This window comes from Trichosurus vulpecula, chromosome X (genome assembly GCF_011100635.1).
Source record: "Trichosurus vulpecula isolate mTriVul1 chromosome X, mTriVul1.pri, whole genome shotgun sequence".
Classification (NCBI taxonomy): Eukaryota; Metazoa; Chordata; class Mammalia; order Diprotodontia; family Phalangeridae; genus Trichosurus; species Trichosurus vulpecula.
The window spans coordinates 37,745,754-37,768,526 of record NC_050582.1 but is presented as its reverse complement, the minus strand read 5'-3'; the positions used below and the strand labels follow the sequence as shown (position 1 = coordinate 37,768,526).

At 45.6% G+C, this 22,773-nt stretch overlaps 1 protein-coding gene across 2 annotated transcripts in view; it reads right to left on the bottom strand.

Annotated features, from left to right (window-relative positions):
* The window catches only part of FGF13 (fibroblast growth factor 13), a 499,638-nt gene extending 477,134 nt beyond the window's left edge, over positions 1 to 22,504 (bottom strand). The window contains exons 1-2 of one of the 2 annotated variants that reach the window (XM_036740119.1): positions 22,190 to 22,504; positions 5,529 to 5,741 (exon numbers count right to left, since the gene is read on the bottom strand). In XM_036740119.1, the coding sequence (XP_036596014.1) occupies positions 5,529 to 5,577 (49 nt within the window). In that variant the 5' untranslated portion in view covers positions 5,578 to 5,741; positions 22,190 to 22,504. Of the gene's footprint in view, positions 1 to 5,528; positions 5,742 to 6,429; positions 6,778 to 22,189 lie in introns of those variants that run through there. The other variant, XM_036740118.1, reaches the window with a different exon arrangement.
* Between the last annotated feature and the right edge of the window lie 269 nt (positions 22,505 to 22,773).

The following is a 22,773-nucleotide window of genomic DNA, read 5'->3' as shown; positions in this document are numbered from 1 at the left end:
CCAGTATCTTTGCCAAGATTTAAAATCCCAAATGGGGTCACGGAGAGTCGGACATGACTGAAAGGACTGAACAAAAACAGTAGTTAGAGCTGTCAAAATGCATAATGAATGGGCTGCTAAGAGGAGTGGTGAGCTCTCTGTGGCCAGAAGGCCTCCATCACAGGCTGCAAGACCCTTTGTTGTAGATGCTGGAGAAGAAAAAATGCCTGGGGCTGGATCTCTGAGATCCCGCCCAACTTGGAAATTTGATAATTCTATGATTTCTGACAGTTTCTTCTAAGCAGAGGCTGTGTTGAAGAGGTGATATGTTTCACCTTTAGTTTGTAACATCACTACATTGACCTAGGAACTAAAGCTGACTCCCACCCCCACTAAAAAGGTAGGATGAAGCGAAGTTCCCTAAAACATTTACAAATGTGGAAACATTTCAGAAGAATAAAAAAAAAAACAAATCCTGCCCAAAGTAAGCCACATCCAGCAATATTCATTTCAGGGTGATAAAGGTGGACCCCGACAAAGTCTAAGACAATCAGTCCCCAACAACATTCCCCAAACTCTGCTGCTCTAACCTAATGATGATTTCTTTCCTAGTTAGAGAAGGCTAAGATAGGCACTGTAGAAGGAAGCCAAGAGGCCAGGAGATACCTGTGGTAGATGCCAACCACCAGCAGAACATTGCATATTTCGATTCGTATTTTGCTTCAAGGCTTTTCCCCCAAAGTTTTATTTCTGGTGATGTCCCACCCCCTTTAATTGCTTAATCTGAGCAATTTGCTCTCAGTTCTTATTAGTAAGCTTAGGCCCAAAAGGAGAAACCATAATGGCGCAAGCATTCTCATGAAAGCCTTCACATGAAGCACAGCATGATCTCCACTCAATGGAATTTCAAGGCTGAGTAGACGACTTGAACATAAAATAGCCATCACAGCTACACAAAGACCCAGTAGGCCAAAGATTTCCCCTTCCTGCCCTCCTAACTCCCCACCCAACCTCACACCCCCAATACACCTCTAGCTTCAGCCTGTCTCTAGCCCTAGTACCTGTCTCCAAGTCCTGCTTGCCATCTCCTAGCTCTGACCTCCCTTCCTCACCTCAGCTCTTACTGTGGTCACCTTCCCAGGCCCACAGCATCTGGCCTAAATAACAGGCTTAAGACACAGAGCTACATGTAAAAGGAAGATCTCCTCAGGGTACAGCCTCTCTACTAACTGTCCTCCAGGAAGCCATTGTCCCAGACAAAGAGGTCACATATCAGGAGGAATACCAACAATAGAACAATAAGCCATTCAGGACGTGTCCTGCACTGATTATCTTCACCTTAGAGACAAGCTAGATGCCTGTGATCTACATCAGTGCAACTCTGCCCACACTACAGAAGAGGGGAATAGTTAGCACAGTCCCCTCACTGCCTCCCATCTTTTGCAGATACCCAAGAGCACAGACCTGGGATAGGTGAACACATAGCATTTGCCCACCCAATTTATAACCTCTTAAAAAAACAAACTAAAAATACAATAAAAAGGTAAATTGCTAACAGTGTTCTGGGCCAGTGGCTTTACTCAAAGAGGCATTTTGCTATGGGGTTCTTACCCCTTACCCCTTGTTTGTAAAACCACCAGTTTACAACCTGTCCACATAACAGCATGGTGGCTAAGTATGCTGGAATGTGAGCGACCAGTAGATTATTCTTTTATATTTTTAACATTGTTGGGAGGGGAGCAAATAGAGGGAGAGAGATGATCAAGGTCATGATTGTCTATTGGTCGTATTGTAATAACTCTCCCCCCTTGTTTTTCAACGTTGAAGCCACTGTGGGGAGGAGGACCTCAACTATCTCCTAAATCCAGAGAGACCAAGATGATCTCCATTGAAACGGTTTTCAGAGTTAATATAAAGCTGTGAGATGTGCCCCATATCCAGCCACAAACACCACAGAGCCTGGTGGGATTTCAGGAGCTGGAATAACCATGAAAGCAACATCAACCATGCAAGGCAGAGAAGGAACCCTCTCCACTAAATGCACACAGGGACTGCCAATCCTCACAGGGGCCACTCTGCAAGTGGTCAGTTTCTGGGAATACGCCTGGAATCTCTCTACATAGCTCAGCAAGAGGCCCAGGCCCAGACTACAGGCTGGCCAACAGAAAGAACCACTGAAAGAACCCCACTGAAAGCAGGGCTGAAATGGAAGGCTCCTTACAATAAGCACAAGTGGTCAGGATTGTTGCAAACACACACCAAACTCCCTTGAATAGCGAGAGAAATCTTTGCTGCTACTCAGAACTGTCAAGGGCTCAAAGCCAGCAAAGAAAAGAGCTTGTCTTGAGCAAATTCTTGAGGCCTCCAGTTCCACGGCTGCCCCTTTTGCACCAAACCACATCCAATGCTAGCTAGGTACTTCTTCTGTAGGAAACTAACTGCTGAATTCATTTTGTAGGGCAGGCAGAATCAAAGCTGCTTAAACAAACAAATATTATGCTTTCCTCTTTCCCTAAGCAGTAGATTGGCCCATGCTATACAGCCGCCACTGTACCGCTTTCTATCCCTTTCCTATTTTATAACAACAGCACCCAAGGTGGGGAACTTCTGGGGAGAAAAAGGACAAGGTTCCAGGCACACATTTATGATCAAAAAAGGCTCTGTAAGAAAATTTCCTAGAGGACTGCTTTACTGGCTAGAAGGTATATATATATCAATTGAGAGTAGGAAGGAGAAGGAGGTTGAAATCCCATCAAACCACTGATAGCTTTCAAAACAACTTGTTGACTTCAGTGAAAGGAGCTATGAATAACTAAGCTACTGGCCAGCTCTTTTCGGCTTTATTGGACCCTGTTTTCCCCAGCACAGGCAGAGGGCGGGTCCCCATGGATAAAATCCAAGATCCATCAGAGTATCATTTTCCAAACCTAAGCGGATGTGTAGCTAAAACCATAATGTTGACAATGAAAGTCCCTAGAAAGGAATACTCTTACGTTACTGCTAAAAAGTTCCTTGGTTCTTTTAAAAAAAGAAAGAAAATCGGGAATTAACATCTTCCACATGGAAGGCATTTCATGGTAGCTGTAAAAGATTTTGATGGCCGTATCTTTTAACACTTTATTTTAAAGAAGCGAATACTAATAGCAGGCTGAGACTTGTGCAAATATCCTCCATTAATTTCCCAATAAACCAATAAAATCAACTTTTCTAAAAGAGGTCTTTTTAGTTCCTTTGTAATTAGACCTGAAATCCTAATAAATAATTCTTAGATGAAAGTATATGGTGCTAAAAATGAAGGTGATGTAATGGGGAAAAATTTAACCATACATTTAGTAAAATACTTTATTTCATAGAAACCGATGTCCACGTTTCCTGACACCCCTGCTACGAAATTGCACATGAGATGCTTCAGAGCCGCTGCCATCATTTTCATGTCGTGTGTGTAGGGGTTGGGTTTTATTTTATTTTTCAAAGTGGAAGGACAGTAAGACAACACTTAGGAAACTCAGAGGAATGAATTCAAAACGCTGCCAGCTTCCAAGTGGAGTTACCTGGATTAAGACGGGTTTGTGCTACAATTGTCAAATGTGTTTATCTATCTGGGCACTTTGTGGAAAATAAGACTTCTGAATGATTCTCAAGTCATTCCACCTTATCACAGAAATACATATTTGAAATGCTCAGCACCACAGGAACAGCCTGCTTAGCGGCCTGCTTTCCAAAGTTTACTATTTCAATTAAACCTCGCACTTAAAACCTTCAGTCAGGAGGCTTCAGCTCCCATCGAGCAAGCAAAGGACAGGCACTGGGACCCCCGCCCCCACCACCACAAGCCAGCAGTTTAGGTCCTTCCCCCCCCCTTCTTTTCACCCTGAGAGAGACACAATCCTTTCTACTTACAGTGATAATGACTTGCACAACTTTTAGCTGGGGAAGGTTAACACTGCTATAAGAAGGGGGGAGGAGAGAAGAGAGAGAAGAGACAAAAGGTTCTGAGAAGGAGTGGTACGGAAAGGTACTGGGTAAAGGGGCTTCTTCTCCCAAAAGAGCTCACAGAGCAAGTCCCCAAATCCCTGCAACTTCCTCTGGGAATGGGCCATGACGTTAATATTTGCCCAAATCCCTGCAAGGGCATCTCAGCCCATGGGCTAATGGGTGGTGCTGGGAGGGGGGGAGTGTATAGATTAGACTCAACTAATTTTCTTGCTGTTCCCCACATCTCCCCAACACCCCCTCCCTATACCTCCCCACCCTGTTTCCATGGCAATTGTTACCCAGTTTATATCCAGGAGCAAAGAAACCAGTCCACTGCTTGCTGGGGCGGGGTGGGGGGGAAAGCAAGAGGGAAAGGGGAGAGAGAGAAAGAGGGGAGGGGGGAGAAAGAGAAAGAGGAAAAAGGGAGAGGAAAGAAGAGGAAGAGGGGTGGGGGAGGGAGAGAAAGAGGGGAGGAGGGAGGAAGAGCGGAGGGGGAGGAAGAGGGGAGGGGGAAGGAGAAGAGAAAGGAGGGAGGAGAGAAGAGAAGGTGGAGAGAGAAGAGAATGGGGCGAGGGGTGGACAGCCCTGCTTCCCTAAGCCTGCACAACCTGAGAGCTAAGTGCCCTAGGGCAGCAAGTAGCTCTCCTGGTGGAAGGGGGGCGGCAACCAGTAGAGTCCTCGAGGCCAAGGCTGCCAGTGGCTGAGCGAGAGAGGAAGCTGCCCTCTCTCTTGGGCACAGGCATGGCGCAGGGGGGTTAAAGGGAGCAGAGCCTTTGTTCTCCCTGGGGTGACTGCTCTCAACTGAGCGCGGAGTCTGCGCGGCCCCGAGCAGGAGTGGGGAGCAGAGTGCTGCCGGTCCGCAGCCGCCAGGGACACTGGTTCACTTGTGCACCCGGGTGCCTGGGGACAGCAATAATCAGTGGCCCTCGAACCTCCTCACCCGGGTCTAGGATTCTGAGGGGGCCGGGAGCAAAGTGGGGGCACGACCCGGGTCCAGAACAGATTGACGGACGGAAGCAAGGGGAGGCGTGCCTGCCTGGCTGGGGCCGCTTTCTTTGTTACGATCCGGGCAGACGGAGCAGATTGACGATCGCGGGGCCCTCAGGTTGCACTTGTCCAACAAACACACATACACATACATACACACACGCCCAAGCACACACGCGCGCGCACACACACACACACACACACACACGCGCGCACACACCGAGCCCCGCCGCCGCCAAAGCAGCAGCGGCGTCAGCCCTCCATTCCCCGCATCATTGCTAGTGTCGGTCCAGAAAGGGAGAAATGCCGGGCAGAGGCGCTTAAAGCCAGGAAAAGTGTCCAGGTCCTGAGTTTGGAAATACTGAAATCGACCAGAGGCTCGCCCTGGAGCTCAGCTCCGATCCCGACCCCGGCCCCACCCCCGGCTCCCTCCTGGCCCAGACCCCAGCCCCACAGGGGAAAAGGTCAGCGCCAGCTCAAGCTAGGGAAGGGAGAAGCTCCGGGCACAGGAATGGGCGGGGGAGAGGAGGGCAGGGCAGGGAACGGGAAGGGAAAGGAAGGGAAGGCGAAACAGCGGGCGGACTTACCCTTCGAAGCATCTTTCTCTTCCTTGGGTTTCATCACCTTGCCACTCATAGATCCCAGTTTGATCACCAAGCTTGCCCCGAGGAACTGAAACCCTCACGGATCCCGCCGGACTCGGAGGGGTCTTTGAGCAAGGTAGAAGGCAGGCAGTGCCCGACAGCCGACCCTAGGGCTCTGGCTTGGGCTCCGCTTGCCCCTACAGCCTCCGCCGGAGCCTACAGGAAAGCCGGGAAGGGAGAAAGCAAAGTGGGAGGGGGGGTGAGTGAGGCAGAGAGGCACCGCAGCTCCCCGGCACCCAAGAAGGGATCCTCAAGAAGTGAGAAAGACAAAAGCGGCTTCTCGGTGTCACTGACTCCCCCCCCCCCCCTTCCCTATCGCTCCCTCTCTTTTTCTCTCTCTCCCCTCCTCCCCACTCCGATGCCAGATAGAGAGACTAGGGGAGCGCAGCCCGGACTCCAAGGCTTTTTCCAAGGGCCACCTACCGCAGCTGGGGCTCAGGGAGCCGGGATGGGAGGGGGGAAGGGGACGTCTGCCCCGACAGCGCTTGTCGGGTCCTGGTGGGATCAGTCGGACCCGGCCCTACTAGGAGAGGAGGTGGGGCGGCGAGGGTGCGAGAGGGGAAAAGAGCTTAACCAAGGCTAACCTCAAATTACAACAAAGACAAAAAATGTGCGCTTCCCGATCCCCAGCAGCCCGAGAGGGTAGGCACTGTTTGCACATGTGCTGAGCAACGTGTGAGCCTGTTACACCGCAGAGCCTGGGGGAAGGGGAGAGGCAAGCGAGGTGAGCTTTATTTGCAGCCCCCTCCTCGTCTTTCTTAGTTGTGGTAATAGTTAGCCAGGGTTGGAGGGCACGGGAGTAGGGTGGGGGGCGCATACCCGACGGGCTGCCGCCTTTCCTTACCTGGTCTGTCTTCTACACCCACACCCCCTGGCTCCTCTCTCGCCAACTCTCCTAGCTCGCTCGCTCGCTCGCTCGCTCCCAGCCAGCTGCGAAGCCCCAGCAGCAGCAGCGGCAGCGCGTTATATATAAACGGGAAGGTGTGGGCACGGAGAAGGAGGGGGGAGTTGGGGGAGGGACGGGACCCACACAAAGCCGCCGGCTGGCTGTAGTAAAGCAAGAGCGCGGCAGGGGCGCGCCGACGTCAGCCTAGCCCGGGCTGGGAGAGAACCTGGCCGGCCCCCTGCCTGGGGGCCGCGGAGAGGGGCGCAGGGGCGGGGGCTGCCGGCTTGCCTGGGTCTTCTGCCCCCCTCTGCTCGACTCCGCCCCCTTCCCCTTCCCTCTCTTAGGGTCGCCCTTCCAGGGCAGGCTCTGGAGATGACCACCAGAGGGGGCGGGCGCCTAGACAAAGACCCTCCCCATGTGCCCCCTCCCCATCTGCCCGCTCCCCTTGCCACCCTGCCCTGCAGCTGCGGAGGTCCCTGGAGGTTAGGAAAGAGACATGTTCTGGCCGCTACATATGTATGTATGTGTGTGTGTGTGTGTGCGCGCGCGTGTGCTTGTGCGCATCGGTGTCTATGCGTGCAACAGATTTGCACCAAGAGGCAGAAGGAGAGGCGCCAAGCTTCCTCCACCGAAGCCTCCCAAGTTGCAATGCCTTCGCTAGCCATCGAGGTACTGATAATAGAAGGGCTGAGCCCACTGACAGGGGACCCGGCTCGCGAGCTGCCTGGCACCCGGAACAAAGATCGCATCTCTTGTTTCCCCAAGCCTTCCCAGCCCTACAGTAGGGCTGCCCTCCCTGAGGAAGCCCAGGGCCGTCTTCAACTTGTAAACTGCTTGGAATGGCGACAAGACGGGCACCTTCTTCGGCCAGGGGTGGGTTTAGAGGTAAAACAGAGAAGTATAAATAGAGGAAGGAAGATCACCACTTCTTTCAAGGATGAAAGTGGAGGGAGAGGAGACAGTATAAGGAATGGTTGGTCATTGAAGGGGATCCCGTGGCATACTTCCGAGAGGTTCTTTGGGGTACAACCCTAGAATTGAGCATCCTAGCTCCTGGGAGGCTGATTTAAGATTCTGTGGGCCCTGGCCAGTGGGGTAACTGGGGGTCAGGCATCAGGGCTACCCTAAGCCAGGGCAAAAATCTCAAGAACATAGGGGCTTGTCACTGGAGGGTTCCCATGCCAATTCTCCCTTATGCCACAAACCCCCCAACACACACCTTAATTCGATTTAGTTAATGGCATTAAACTGGGTGCAGACATCATATAGATGGATTAGGCCTACCGAAACTCAGTCAGTAACTCAATTATAAGAGCCTGCTGCTGCAGCGCCAAGGACCCAGGGATGCAGCTGGCTCCACCGCCAGGGTTGAAAGGTGGGCAACCCTGGAAACTCAATTTGCAACCTCCTTCCTTGATCTGGGAGGAACTGGGGGGAGGAGGGGCTGGCTTTTCTTGTAAATTCTATCATGAAACTTGCTTGATGACAAAATGTCATTGCCCAGCCCAATGTTTCCCCATTAATTAATAGCAGTGCTCTGGGAAGGAAGGCCATGGGAGAGCCTGTTTCTTTAAATGGACAGGATGGACGGGCAAGGGGTGGAGGAAGCAGAGAGAATCCAAAGGGGAAGAAAACTGGACCTTCTGGGTGGGCGGGAAGATAAGGAAAGAGTCCCAGAAGCTTTTTGACCAAGCCTAACATTTACTCCTCTGTTGGCAACCTCCTTCTAGCTGCTTGACAGCTAAGGAGAGGAACCAGGGAACCAGGAATCAGGACTTCTTCACCTTTCAGTGGCAGTCAGTAGATTGCCTATGGAGCCCTTCTCAAAATAAGGTTTTTAATTTCAGAAAATTACATGCATAGGAATTACAAAGGAAACAAGAGGTTAGTCAAAATAAAGGCAGAACTCAGGACCTCCTCGAAATTTACCTGGGGCCTTAACCTGGGATTCCAGGTTAAGAACTCCTGGCCTAGCAGATAGAGCACTGAAGTTGGGAATCAACACAACCTAGCTTCATATCCACTTTAGAAGTACATAGCCAGCTGTGTGAGCCTAGAGGCAAGTTGTCCAACCTTCCTGAACCTCAATAATCCTCATCTCTAAAATGGGAATAAGTATTGTACCCACCTCACAGGGTTGCCATAGGAATCAAATGAAATAATATATGGAAATTGATTCACAAACCTTAAAGCTATATATCAGTGTAAGCTATTATTAACAGGAAAAAGAATAGCAACATTTTCTCAAGGATTTTTCATCCACTCCCCGCCCCCCAGTAAAATATAAACTTCTTGGGGGTGGGGAGGAGAGAGAAAGGGATGGTTTCTTTTTTTACTCTACAATCCCAGAGCCCAGCACACTGCATGGCACACAGTAGGTGTTTAATAAATGTTTGTTAAATTGAAATGATTTCTTTTTCATGAAAAACCTAGATGGAAACAAAATATGAACTGGCCTATCAAGTCTTAATTCCCTGAGTCTCCTTAGCTCCCTCCAAAACCATACAGGCCATATGTGTAGGCACCATTACATACACGCACATGCATGCAGGCTTTCTCTACGGAGCCAGTTCAAAGTGGGACTGCTGGCTCGGTCATTGATCATTTTGACCATGGGCTGCTTATGCTCCTGAAGAAATGACTGGAAGACTTCTCTTTACTTGCAAAATAGAGTTTCCAGAGAAACTAAAAAACAAGCCTTAGGCAAACTCCGTTCTGCCCTGACCATCAAGTTAGTGTCTGGAGAAGCCTGTGTTTAAGAAAACAGGGCAAGCTGAGAAATAAAGGGGGTGGAAGCTGGCAGTGGGGGGAAGGGAGATCCAGGGTACAGAATCTAAGGAGATGTATCAAGGTAAATGAAACACTAGCTGTCCTGAATTATCTAAAGGGCTGTCCTGTGGAAGTGGGATTACCCTTGTTCTGTTTGGTCACCGAGAAAAAAAACAAGGAGAAAAGTAGGGAAGGTGCAAAGAAACACTTTCCATTAGAACTGTCCCGAAGTGGAATAGGCTGACTTAAAAGTGGTGGGTTACAGGGCAGCTAAGTGGTGCAGTGAGTAGAGCACTGGCCCTGGAGCCAGGAGGTCCTGAGTTCAAATCCAGGTTCAGACACTTGGCACACTTACTATCTGTGTGACCTTGGGCAAGTCATTTAACCCCAATTGCCCTTCCCCCCCCAAAAAAAAAACAAAACTGGTGGGTTACTCTTGCTTGGCGTTCTTCAAGCAGAGGTTGAAGGTTGACTTGTCAAGGATATGAGGGCCCTTCCCAACCCACTAATTCCATAATTCTGTGAAAGGGAGTCCTATTGTAAGAATAAGAATGGATGTTTTTACTCATACCAGACAAAAAGATAATGGATATCCAGGCACCACCCAAGTCACTTTATGTGTGTTGAAACAAGGCAAGCTTCCATCATCAGTGTTTGACATGAGGGTGGCAGTGGGGTGGGAAGAGAAGGAAGGGAAGGAAGGGACACATAGTATCAGAGACTTCCAATTGGAAAGGCCCTTAAAAGTCATCCAATTCAACCTCTCTTTCTCCCCTTTTCCACTACAAGATCCCAGATTTTGACATAAGCTAATCTAACTAGCTGCCTTTCCCTTCCTCCTTCTCCAACCCCTCTGTCCCCAAGTCTGATATTTGGTTGAGATAAACTTGCCCTGTCTTCACACACACATTAGCTGTGTATGCATGTATAGCTTTAGGATTTATCCAGAAAGCCCTCCATAATTCAGCAGACTGAATTCCCAGCTCTTCCACTAACTTGAAAGAATGGTCCTGGTTGGGTCAGGATGGTTACAGAAACACAGAACCTTGGGGCTGCGACAGAACTCCTAATGACTAGGGCCTAGTCCAATATCCTTCATTGTATAGAGGAAGAAAGTGAGGATCAGATAAGGAAAGAGATCTTTGTTTTTGGTGACCTGTATCAGATGGAGGGACATTAAGTCAAATATAAACTGCTAAGAAGGCTTTTTGAACCGTTATATATAAATTAAGCTGATAATGTGGGATTCCCTAAATCTTTCTCAATTACATCAGAGCCTGGGACCCATTTCCTGGAGATGACCTGGAAAAGAATAGCCTCTAGTCAAGAGGGCTCCAAGCTGCTTTGTTGGGGGAAACATTCCAGGTAAAACATGACCCTCTTCCCCACTGCTACATTGAAGAGTCTGGAGCCTGCATTAATGGGAGACAGGTGAGCACTGCACTACAGCCTTAGCGCTAGCTACAGTGGTCTGCCTCCACCACACAGGGGCTGGTCACAAATATGGCCATTGGACTCTTTCCCTAGATGCATGTGGCTGAGACAATTGGCCTCATTACTAGCGACTGTCCATAGCGATGTCTGGCCTTCACCAACACATGAATGTGTGACCTGCATATGAGATAGAAGACTGCCAGGCTAACACAGTGTTGAAAATGGTTCTGTGAGGTCATCACAGTGTGGAACAAAGGGAGTTTAGCTTTGCTCTGAAAAATCTCTGATCTGATAGGGGAGAGAAATTCTTTATTTCTTCTCTCATGGTCCTTGCCACCTCTCCTATCAACAAATGCCTCTAGAATTACAGGATCACAGATGTAAAGATGGGAAGGGGCCACAGAGGTCACATCATCTACCCCCTCATTTTACATATGAGGGAACTGAGGCTTAGGGTGGTCACTTAAGGACTAACATAAGAGTACAATATCTGAATCCTGTGTTTGATCTAAAGGATCTAAAGGATCAGTGGGTCTGAGATGAACGACCTCTCCCCAAAGAAAATCCAATGTGCAGAAAGTGAGGATATGGAGACAGAGATTTATCAATACCATCTTATTGGCATTGGGAACTTCACAGGATAGCATAGATTTAGAGCGGCAGGGGATCTCAGAGGTCAGCCAGTCTAACCATTTTATGAAGGAGAAAAGAGAGGCCTAGAAAGGTTAGGTATATTGCCCAAGGTCACAAAGCTAAACAAGTGCCTAAGGCAAGGTCTGCACTCTAGTTCTTCTGGACTCCACTTCCAGTACATTATCCACTCTACCACCTAGCTTCCAGGTTCAGAGATGACATGAGGTACATGGGACTAAATTTGTTTTTGTTTTGAGCAAACCTTTTCCGAGCACCACCTGGAGTTCTGGGGAGGGCATCCAGTACCACGCTGCATTTTTCAAACAGGGATTCTTATAATGAAGGAAGGTCTTCATGCTTTGACCTTGGACTTGATAATTACTTCCATTTAAAGCTCACCTCCCAGCAATCTGAAACTTGACTTCTAAAGCCCTAGAACCAGAATAAGTTCTAATATATTCCAATTCAAACTCTTTTTTCTTCTCTTTCAGTTTCTTCTTCTCTTCATCCACAGTTCCATGTTGCTTTCAAAGGTAACCAGATGAGACTGTGGATCCTTTTGTCAAAAGGCCCTTAGAATCAAATGCAGACCAGAATGGGCATGCCCTGTGAGAAGTTAATGAAACCCTGCTATTTCAGTATTTCATCTTAAAGCAGGCAGATGAGTGCTGAAAATCTTTCGAGGTTCCATGAAACTGAAGTACAGCAGTCGGCTTCTTTTGTATTTTAGCATATGGACCATTTACATGTTGTAGAACATCTCTCATAAGTGAGCTGTCTCTCATCAAGAAGGAATGCAGAAGCTTCCCTTTCATCTACCAAGGCAAAACAAACTCCCAATGATTAACTTCCCTATCTTGTCTCAACAGCAGACCTCACTGGGCAGCACAACAGTCTGTGGGAAAGATTCAAAAAACTGAGCCCAACAGTGAAAGACAGAAAGAGAAATTCCATTTAAAATCACTGCAGACATTATAAAATATTTGGGAGTCTGCCTGCCAAAACAAACCCAGGAACTATATGAACACAATTACAACACACTTTTCACGCAAAAAAGTCAGATCTAAATAATTGAAAAAACATCAGTTGCTCATGGTTGGGCTGAGCTAACATAATAAAAATGACAATTTTACCTAAATTAATTTACCTGTTTAGTGCCATACCAATTAAACTACCAAAGAATTATTTTATAGAGCTAGAAAAAGTAATAAATTCATTTGGAAGAAAAAAAGGTCCAGAATATCAAGGGAATTAATGAAAAAAAAATTCTAGGGAAGATGGCCTAGCCATACCAGATCTTCATTAGAACTACTTGGTACTGGCTAAGAAATAGAGTGGTGGATCGGTGGAATAGGTTAGGTACACAAGATACAGTAGTCAATGACTATAGTAACCTACTGTTTGATAAACCCAAAGCCTCCAGCTTCTGGGATAAAAACTCACCATTTGAAAAAAAACACTGCTGGGAAAACTAGAAAATAGTATGGGAGAAACTGGGCACAGACCAATTATCTCACAGCACATACCAAAATAAAGTCAAAATGGGTTCACAATTTAGATATAAAGGCTGATAATATAACCAATCAGGGAGAGGAAGGAATAGTTTACTTGTCAGATTTATGGAGAAGGGAAGAATTTATAACCAAACAAGAGATAGAGAGCATTATGAAATGCAAAATGGATAATTTTGATTACATTAAATTGAAAAGTTTTTGTACAAACGAAGGCAATGCAACCAAGATTAAGAGGGAAGCAGAAAACTGGGAGAGAATTTTTACAACCAGCATCTACGATAAAGGCCTCACTTCTAAAGTATACAGAGAACTAAGTCAACTTTATAAGAATACAAGTCATTCCCCAATTGAGAAATAGTCTAAGGATATGAACTGGCAGTTTTCAGAGGAAGAAATTAAAGACATCTATAGGCATATGAAAAAATGCTCCAAATCACTTTTGATTAGAGAAAGGCAAATCAAAACAACTCTTAGGTACCACAATCTCACCTGTCAGATTGGCTAACATGACAAAACAGGAAAATCATAAATGTTGGAGAGGATGTGGGAAAATTGGAACACTAATGCATTGTTGGTGGAGTTGTGAACTAATCCAACCATTCTGGAGAGAAATTTGGAACTTTGCCCAAAGGGCTATAAAAATGTGCATACCCTTTGACCCAGCAATACCACTTCTAGGGCTGTATCCCAAAGAAATTATACAAGTGGGAAAAGGACCCATATGTTCAAAAATATTTGTAGCAGCTCTTTTTGTGGTGGCAAAGAATTGGAAATCAAGGGGATGCCCATCAATTGGGGAATGGCTAAACACGTTGTGGTATGTGAATGTAATAGAATACTATTGTGCTATAAGAAATGAGGAGCTGATTTCATAATAACCTGGAAAGACTTATATGATCTGATGCTGAGTGAGGGGAACAGAGCCAAGAGAACACTATACAAGATTACAAACACACTGTATCTCTGATGACTAGCTTTGATAGACTTGGCTCTTCTCAGCAATGCAAGGTTCTAAGACAACTCCAAAAGATTCATGATGTAAGAAGCGATTCACATGCAGAGAAAGAATTAAGGAGTCTGAATGTAGATTGAAGCAAACTATTTGCTCTCTTTTTTGGTTTGTTTTTGTTTTTGTTTTATTTCTTCTTTCTTGTGGTTCATTCCATTGGTTATATTTCTTCTTTACAACTTGACTATTGTGAAAATATGTTTAGCGTGAAAGTATATGTAGAAACTATATTGGATTGCATGCCATCTTGGGTGGGGAGGGGGGAGAAAATTTGAAACTCAAAAACTTGAGGAACTGAATGTTGTAAACTAAAACTATAAATTAATCAATTTTCTAAAAAAAAGATTCTAAAAACTGGACAAATTTCCTCAGCTGAAGAGGAGTGGAAAATCAAAACGATGACCCTTGTCCCTCCTTTTTCCCTCTTCTTTTTAACACTTAAGGTTATATTGGTTCCTTTACCTTCAACATCACATTTCTTTCCAGATATACCCACCCACCCAGTGAACCTTCTTTTATAACAAAGTCAAGCAAAACCAACTGGCACAACACCCATGCCTATCATATGTGATATACCATACCCATAGTCCTTCACATTTTCAAAGACAAAATTAAGTACTAACAGTTAGCAGTGTCCAAGATTTCCAAGGGAAGGAGGAAGGAGTAATTCCTCATTTCTCCATTAAGGCCAAGGTTTGGTCTTCGATTTTTCCATAGCCCTCATCATCTTGGCCTGCAGACTCTCCTGGTGAAGAATACAATTGAAACATCCTATGTAAACTATCTCAGTTGCCCACATTTTTAGAAATCCAGCTGTTGAAGTCAATCTAGGAGGACCTTCTCTTAGTGGTCACAGAAGCTGTTTTGTTCTTTGATGAGGAGAGATCCATGCTGAACAGCAATATATGATTACTTCACTCTTGGACCATTAGTGAACATTCACACGCCTTGAAAGTCTCTTCCATCTTGCAATCCATGATCCTCTGATCCTAATGGTGAGCTTGGACTTCATCTGACTCCTTCTGTTCAGTCTTAGCTTTTTCTGACTCATTTTGGGGATGGCAGTTAGAGTGTCAGGATCAGAGGAAAAAGACGTGGGTTCAAGTCTTGTCTCTGACACTCATTAGTCATGTAACTGGTACAAGTTTCTTCATCCCTCTGGGCTTGAGCTTCCTCTCCTCCTCTGTAAAATGAGGACACTACTCCTTGCCCTACGTGTCTCACTGGGAGATTATGGTGAGGAAGACAAATCATAAACCATAAAACACCACCCCAATGTAACTGATATTCTCCACTTGTCCCTCACTTGGCTCCTATTCTCTGCTGGCTAGATCTTCTCCATTCCATTCTCATTCAAATTGCATTCCTCTTCTTCTTACCCTATTTGTTACTCACCTTAGATAATATACAGTGTCATCTAGCTCTAAACTTTGGTACTAGGGACATCAGGTGACTATCCACCCTAGTCTAAAGCTACCATATGTAGTTTTGTCTCTCTCCAACTAGATTCTCAATCTCCCTCACTCATTTACATATCTCTCTATGTGTGTATGTTTCTTCTCTGTGTATATCTCTCTCCTGTGTCTGTCTGAATGTGTCTAACTGGCTCTCTCAGTCTTTCTTTCTCCTTTCATTCTCTTAATCTCTCAGTTATTCATTGGTGTTCTCCCTTCTGCCATTTTGTGTTTCTTAGCATTTTGCTATCTCCTTGTGACAGGAATTGCCATATCTAGGAGAAACAGTGGGGGACTGCAAGGAGAATGGGGGACAGGGAGAGAAAATGGAAAGCAAGAAAATTTGCTGTTACTTCTCTTTCCCTAAGCCCCTGTGGGGATGGAAGAAAAAGAATCTGCTTCGTTTAAGGTCTGATGAGTTGAAAGTGTGGATGGCAGGGTTAGTTTCTAGGAGAGCCGGGGGGCTATAAGGTCATTGTTCTTTATTGTGGACATGCATCAAAATCCCAGTCAAGGCAGCAGAGACAGGAAGCCAAGAAGGCCAACCCCAGGGGTATTGGTTCCAATTTTCCCAACAATTGAAGACCATCAGGTGGGTAAAGAGCCAGACTTGGTTGGGGAGTGGGGGTGGGAAAAGACATGCCCAGGGGTCAGGCAATGTCCACAGAGTTTCCTGAAGTTTTGTAGGCTCTCTACGCTAGAGGCCAGATGCCCCTCTGTTTTTCTTTTTTGAGGCTATCTTAGATCCAGATCTGGAAAGGGTTCTTAGAGGACTTTAAATTCAACACTAATTTTATAGATGAGCAAATTGAGGCTCATAGAGGTTAGATGACTTGTCACATGTCCCACAGATACTAAGTAGCAGAGCTAGGATTTCAATTTGGGTCCTTTGACTCCAAATCCATCATTCGCCCCAGTCTACCATGTTGCCTTTCCCATGACGAGGAATGGGACAGACTATATACTTTATCTTTGTAGGTCTAACACATAGCACAATGTCTGGTACATAGTAAATACTTAAGAAATTCTTATTTGTTCATTTTTTTATTGTTAGACCTGGGAAGAAGCAGCATAGAGCATTTAACTCAATTGCCTCACTTTAGACATGAGAAAGCCCAGGCCCGAAGATTGTACCCTGTTCTCCTGAAACTCAGAACCACTATACTGTGGTCTTTGAGCTGAGGCTGCAAACCTTCCAGGCTGGAAAGGCTAATGCTCCAAGAAGATGCTCCTGAGGTTGCTGCCACTGTCGCCCAGGGCATTATGGAGCTATAGCCATTTGTTTTTCATCCAATCATTCATAGACATTTCACTATCAATCTCCTCATGTGAACCTAAGTTTTGTCACCACTCTAGTCAACACATGGTGTAAGAGAAGGTCAAAGGACTATAGCTCTACAGCAAGAAAGGACCTCAGAGGGAATTTGGCCCAACTCACTCTTTTAGAGATGAGGAAACTCTGAGATGAAGTGGTCTAAAGTCACAATAAGATAATGAATCTAGAGTTTAAAGGGATATCAGGGTCCATCTAATCAAACCCACTCAATTTACAGAGGAGGAAACTGGGGCTTAACAAGATGAAGTGACTTGCTCAAGGTTACAGAAATAGTAAAGGGCTGGGATTCCAGGTCAGTTCTACTGACTCCAAGCTTTGGCCTCCATATGGAACACTCGCCACTATGTCTTATTACACTGTCAGTGATAAGGCAGTAGTTCTTGATGTTAGGACATATAAATGTGTGCTCTGGTAATGGTCAAAGCATCATAGACTTAATTGGCAGAGTTGGGAGGGACCTTACAGCCACCATTCTATGCCAATCCAACATACCTGGTGAATAATCATCTTTGCAATGTTTCTATCACCAAACAGATCATCCAGCCTTGGTTTGAAGACCACCAGGAAAGGACACCCCACTCACTCCCTCCTGAGGCAGCCTGCTCTGCTTTGGGGCAGCTTTTCTTGGAAGGAACTTTCTCCTGACAGCAAGCCTAAATAAAGCTCATTGACACTTCTGCCCATTGTTCCTGGTTCTTCCATCTAGGGTCAGGCAAAATCAGTCTCATCCCTTTTATACATGACAGTTCTTGAAATACTTGAAGGTAGCTTTTGTGTCTTCTCTGGGTCTAGCCTTCTCCAGCTTAATATTCCAATTTCCTTCAATAATATGAACTCAATGCTCTTCACCATCCTGGTGACTCCTCTCTGCTCTAGTTCGTCATGTGTTCCTTGGACGTGACAATAAAGTCAGTGGTGTGGTCCTCTGACCAATGCAGAGGACAGCAGAATGAGGTCTCAGCTTTCCCCACAGCCAGAACTTGTCACTTTAGGACAGCTGAAACTCTGGCTGGGGATCTTCTCCTCTTGTGGGTGGGAATGAAACCTCTCAACTCCAGTGCATGCTGCAGATTCTTGACCCTGGGTATCGGTGACTCCTGCTCCCAATCAGGTGTCACATTTCACTTAACTTAATGCATTGGGAAGTGAAAAAGCACTAGTCTGGGAGTCAGAGAACCTGGGTTCAACTCCTTACTCCTCTACTTACTGGCAGTATGACCTTGGGCAAGTCACTAAACCACTATGAGCTTGAGATTCCCCATCTACAAAATGGGAAACATAGTCCTCAAGTCAGCTGCCACTCAGGACTTGGGGAGGGGGATAGTTAAGGATTCTGTGACCCTCAAAATGCTCTGAAAATATGTTCATTGTCTTGGGGTAATGGAGAGTAGACTGAGTAGATTATCCAGAAGAGTAGAAAATCAATTGTTTTGTTCCTGAGGGCTGACTTCCCTTCCACTGCAGCTCCCTACCCCCTTGGGCTATTCAGGAGCAACCCCACCTTCTCTATACCGCATGATGAATGAACGAAGGGCACAGCATTTATTAAGCATTTACTGTGTGTGAATGACTGGACATCCAAAGAGGAAAACACAGCAGTTTCTCAAGGAGCTCACATTCTAATAAGAGAGGCAATATACAAAGAAGGTTTCAATCATAGGGCGGATGGCAAGGTTCCCTGATCCTTTGGGTGTAGTGACTGAGCAGATGGTAATCCATCTTCTTTAATGTCATTTCGCCTGATAAAACCATATCTGTTTCTGATTTGAACCATTTGCTACTGTAAGAAAAGCAGTAACAGCTGACGAGGCAAGGCTGGAAGGTGGGGGTGGTGACTTGTGAGCAGCTGAGCAGTAGGAAGGATGTCACTGGTCTCAGAGAATGGAAGGGAATCCCCATCAGTAGAGTAGGGCATGAGCAGAGATGGGGGAAAATACCAGTCTGTTGAGGTTTTTGGGTTGTTATTCCGCTGAGACAGAGAATGGTACTGAATTGCTGCTCAACCATAACCATTCTTTGAAGCAGCTTGGCAAGAATAGTTGTCGAATCCAGCTGTTATTTTGAAAAACTGAACACAGTCCAGCACCTATTATGTACAAGGCACTGTGTGCTGCAGAGATGAAATAAAATGAAATTCCCTGCCCTCAAGGAACTCACTAGCAGGATATAACATAGGCACGAGGAAGTATAAGCGTGCTGAATAGGGAGCAAGAAAGCAATCACATCTGGGGAAAACCAGGGAAATTCCCTAGAAGGAACAGGTGGCCATGGAAGGTTCTTAAGCAGGAGAGTGACATGGTCTGTGATTTAGGAAGCTTATTTTGGCTACTGTGGGGAGGATAGATTCTAGAGAGAAGAGAAGCTAGAAACAAGGAGATCAATTAGAAGTCTATTGCTATAGTCAGATTTACAGATTGACACAGATTACAGATTTACAGCTGGAAAGGACCTCAGAGGCCACTGACTCCGACTTTGTCACTTTACAGATGAAGAAACTGAGGCTTTGAGAAGTTACGTGACTTGTCCAGGGTCACACAACTACTCAGTGTGTGAGTCAGAGTTTGAATTCAGGTCTTCTTGACACTAAGCCCAGAGTTCTATCTGCTCTACCATCCACCTGCTTACTAAGCAAGAGGATATGAACTAGGGTGGTGGTTGTGTGAGTGGAGAGAAGGGGACAGATGTGAGAGATGTAATGAAGGTAGCACCATGTATACGGCATTGGGCCTGGAGTCAGGAAGACCTGAGTATAGATCCAGCCTCAGATACTTCCTAGCTATGTGACCCCGAGTAATTAGCTTAACTTCTGTCTGCCTCTGTTCATTCATCTAAAAATTGCTATAATAATAACGCCTACCTGGCAAGGCTGTTGTGAGAATCAAATGAGATAATATTTGAAAAGTACTTAACACAATGCCTGGCACATAGTAGGTACTATTCAGTCTTAGATGTTATTTTTGATAATTATTATTATCAACAAGACTTTAAAGTGACAGGATGTGAGGGATGAGGGAGGGGAGAAGAGCCAAGGGTAACTGAAGTCGAGAACAGAAATAGGAATATTTGGAAGAGGGGCGGCATTAATGGTGAAGACAATCACTGTTTCAGCCATGTTGAATTTCTAAAAACAATACTGACATCTAGGTGGAGATATCCAGCAGGAGGCTGGTTACACGGGGCTGGTTCTTAGATATATAGATCAAAGAGACATTCACGTAGAGGCAATGACTGGACCCATGGGAGCTGACAAGATGATGGAAAGAGAGTACCAAATGAGAAGAGAAGAGGGCACCAAATGGGAAGAGAAGAGGGCCTAGGACAGAACCTTGGGGTTAGGGAGTTGGTATGAACCACAATCTAACAAAGGAGATGGAGAAGGAACAGACAGAAAGAGAATTAGGAGAGTACGGGGTGATGAAAATCCTTTCTACAAGGAGGGGGTTCTCAACTGTGTCAAAAGATATAGAGAAATTAAGCAAAAAGAGGCCATCATATTTTACAACTAAGAGACTGTTGATAACCTTGAAGAGAGATGTTTCAGTTGAGGGGTGATGTCAGAAGCTAGACTGGAGCAGGAGAAATCAGCACTTGGAAATCAAGTTTCCTTCAGTGTGGAAAATCAAGCTTCCCTATCTCTTAGTGTGCAAGTCCAAACGGCATATGCTGACAGAGGTGGGCCATTTTTTAACCAGCCAGTTTGTTCTAGAAAAGTCATAGGCACCTTGAATTTTGGTAAACAGAGTCATTTTCAATCTACTAGAGGAGTTACAATTTAAAGCGATACCTCCTCCCTCTATCTTTTTTATAAACTGGAGAATCCTTTTGTAGCTGGAATAATTTATTAACAGATCTACGGTTTTAAGAAAATGTATATGCAATTTGAACATTAGCTTGCTTTCGAGATGCTATCTGATCACAGTAATTGTAGTGTGAATTTTTGTTAATGGCAGAGATTCAAAATGGCAGCTGCACAGCTGATATCCAAATGACAAACAGCTGCATTTGAAGGTGTTAATGGAAGTGCAAAGATGTTGGAGACCATCGATGCCCAATAGGGGCCCTAACAATTATAAAGTTTGGGGCCAATGCTATCTGGGTATTCACTGACCTAGAAGATGAAAAAAGAAGATGTGGCACAGCATAGATGGAGAAAGCCACGTGTCAACCCATTCAACACGCTTCTCATAAGTGCAGAAATACAAAGAGAGAATAATTCAAATCTGTGCTTCCTCAACTTTCTGATATTACAATTGATTCAGTCCTGGATCCACCACTTATTGTCCACCACTTTGGGCAAGTCGCTTAATCTTGCTCAACCTCACCGGTAAAATGAGGGGGCTGTACTAGATAAGTCCCTTTCAAGGTCCCATAATTCTATCATCCTCTGAGTTTTTACTGCAAATTAAAATAATGCTTGCTAAAGTATTGGTGAAACTGAATCAATGTAGAGAACTCCCAGTACAGAAATTCAGTCCTACAGATGTCAATCAGCAAGTCCTTTGTAACTTTGAGTTTTTAAGGAACTGGGACACTAGAAGCGTAAGGGCCTTTCTCAGGATGGCAGAGTCAGTACCTGTAAGAGGCAGGACTTGAAAAGAAGTATTGCTATGTTAAGTGACACCCTCCTTATGTATATAATCACATTAATGAAACACCATGTGTTTGGTCAACCCTAGTGTTTATATATGCTTATTATGTTCTTGCTGTCTCCCTGTGTTAGAATATTTGTTCTATGGGTAGGAATTGTTTCATCAACTGCATTTGTATCCCCAGCACCTAACACCTAACCTGGCACATAGTAGGCCCTTAATAAATCTTTATTAGGCTTACACTGTGTTTGCTTACACCACTGCTCCATGACAACTTGAAACACCAAATTTGTTACTCTTCTGAACATGTATAGTTTTGCTTTCCCACCAGGGACCCTACTCTACCCCCTCTGCCTCCACCCTTCTACCACCCCAACCTACCTCACCCCACTCCCTATGCTATATAACTGGCTGGAAATCAGAGAAGAGTCTCAATCATGACATTCCTATAAAGATACTAACTCCATGGAATCTCTGTTTACTCTAGCATGGGAATCCCTCTGGATCCTCGGGACTGAGCTGCACTGATCCCTTCATATCCCAGCTATCTCTATATTAGCTCCCACAGTAGTCTAGCCAACACGTAAACAAAGACAAATGAAGCCACAGGTTGAAGGCCAGAGCAGTAGAGTAGAACTCCGGGGAGAAGGCAGTGGGAGGAGGGCCTTGAGAAATGGTAAAGTATTCCATTCCCAATGCTTCTGGGGGTCTTTCCACTGGTGCTATTCACTTTGGGGTAGGAGGACGAGGATAAAGTAATTGGCTACCAACATATTACAAATGCTTAGTATCGTAGATTTAGGAAGGGACCTAGAGATCTCAAACAAGCTTGCTGAAAGTTTGGGGTTTGATTTTTTTTCCCAGAGGTTGCTTTTTTAGAGACACACCAAACCCTGCACCAGGCCACCTAGTCTTCAGTTGGGAAGATTTCGACAGGCTCATAGGTCCCTTACAGTTTCCAAACAGCTTGTTTTACCTACCTTAGAAAAGGAGATACAGGGCCCAGTAAACGAAACACAAGGACACACCATGGGCCACAATCTTAGAGAAACTTGGGGCTATTAGCTCCAGTGGCCACTGGGTCCCAGGGGAAGGAAAGTCCTTGATCACGTCCTCATCATGCCTTCCTGGAGTTTGCAATCAGCATCTGGGTCAAATCCAAGAAAGAAAGCGAGAGAAAAAGCCCCAATTGTAAAAAGTGCTGCTGTTTCCCAGTGATCCAGGCAAGAAAGTAAGACTGTCCGGGGCAATTATAGGGGTCACTGGACTGGACGCTGTTCATGTCAGACTGATCTGAAAAGTGGTAAGTCACAGGGTCTATATTGCAGCTATTTTTAGTGAAACTGAATTCCTTCGCCCAAGTTCTTTTACTCTCCAAGTCATTTTAAGTGGGGGAGACCAGCTGTGCTGGGATCATCTTACTGGACCAAGGTTCCGTGTCAAGGCAAAGAGACCCAATCCCAAGGAGATGGGGCTCAGATGGAGGCTCACTGTTAGTGTTTTCCAGAGAGGAGCCAAAGACAGTAAAGGGAAGCCTGTACCAACCCCCAGAGAAGAAAGAGTT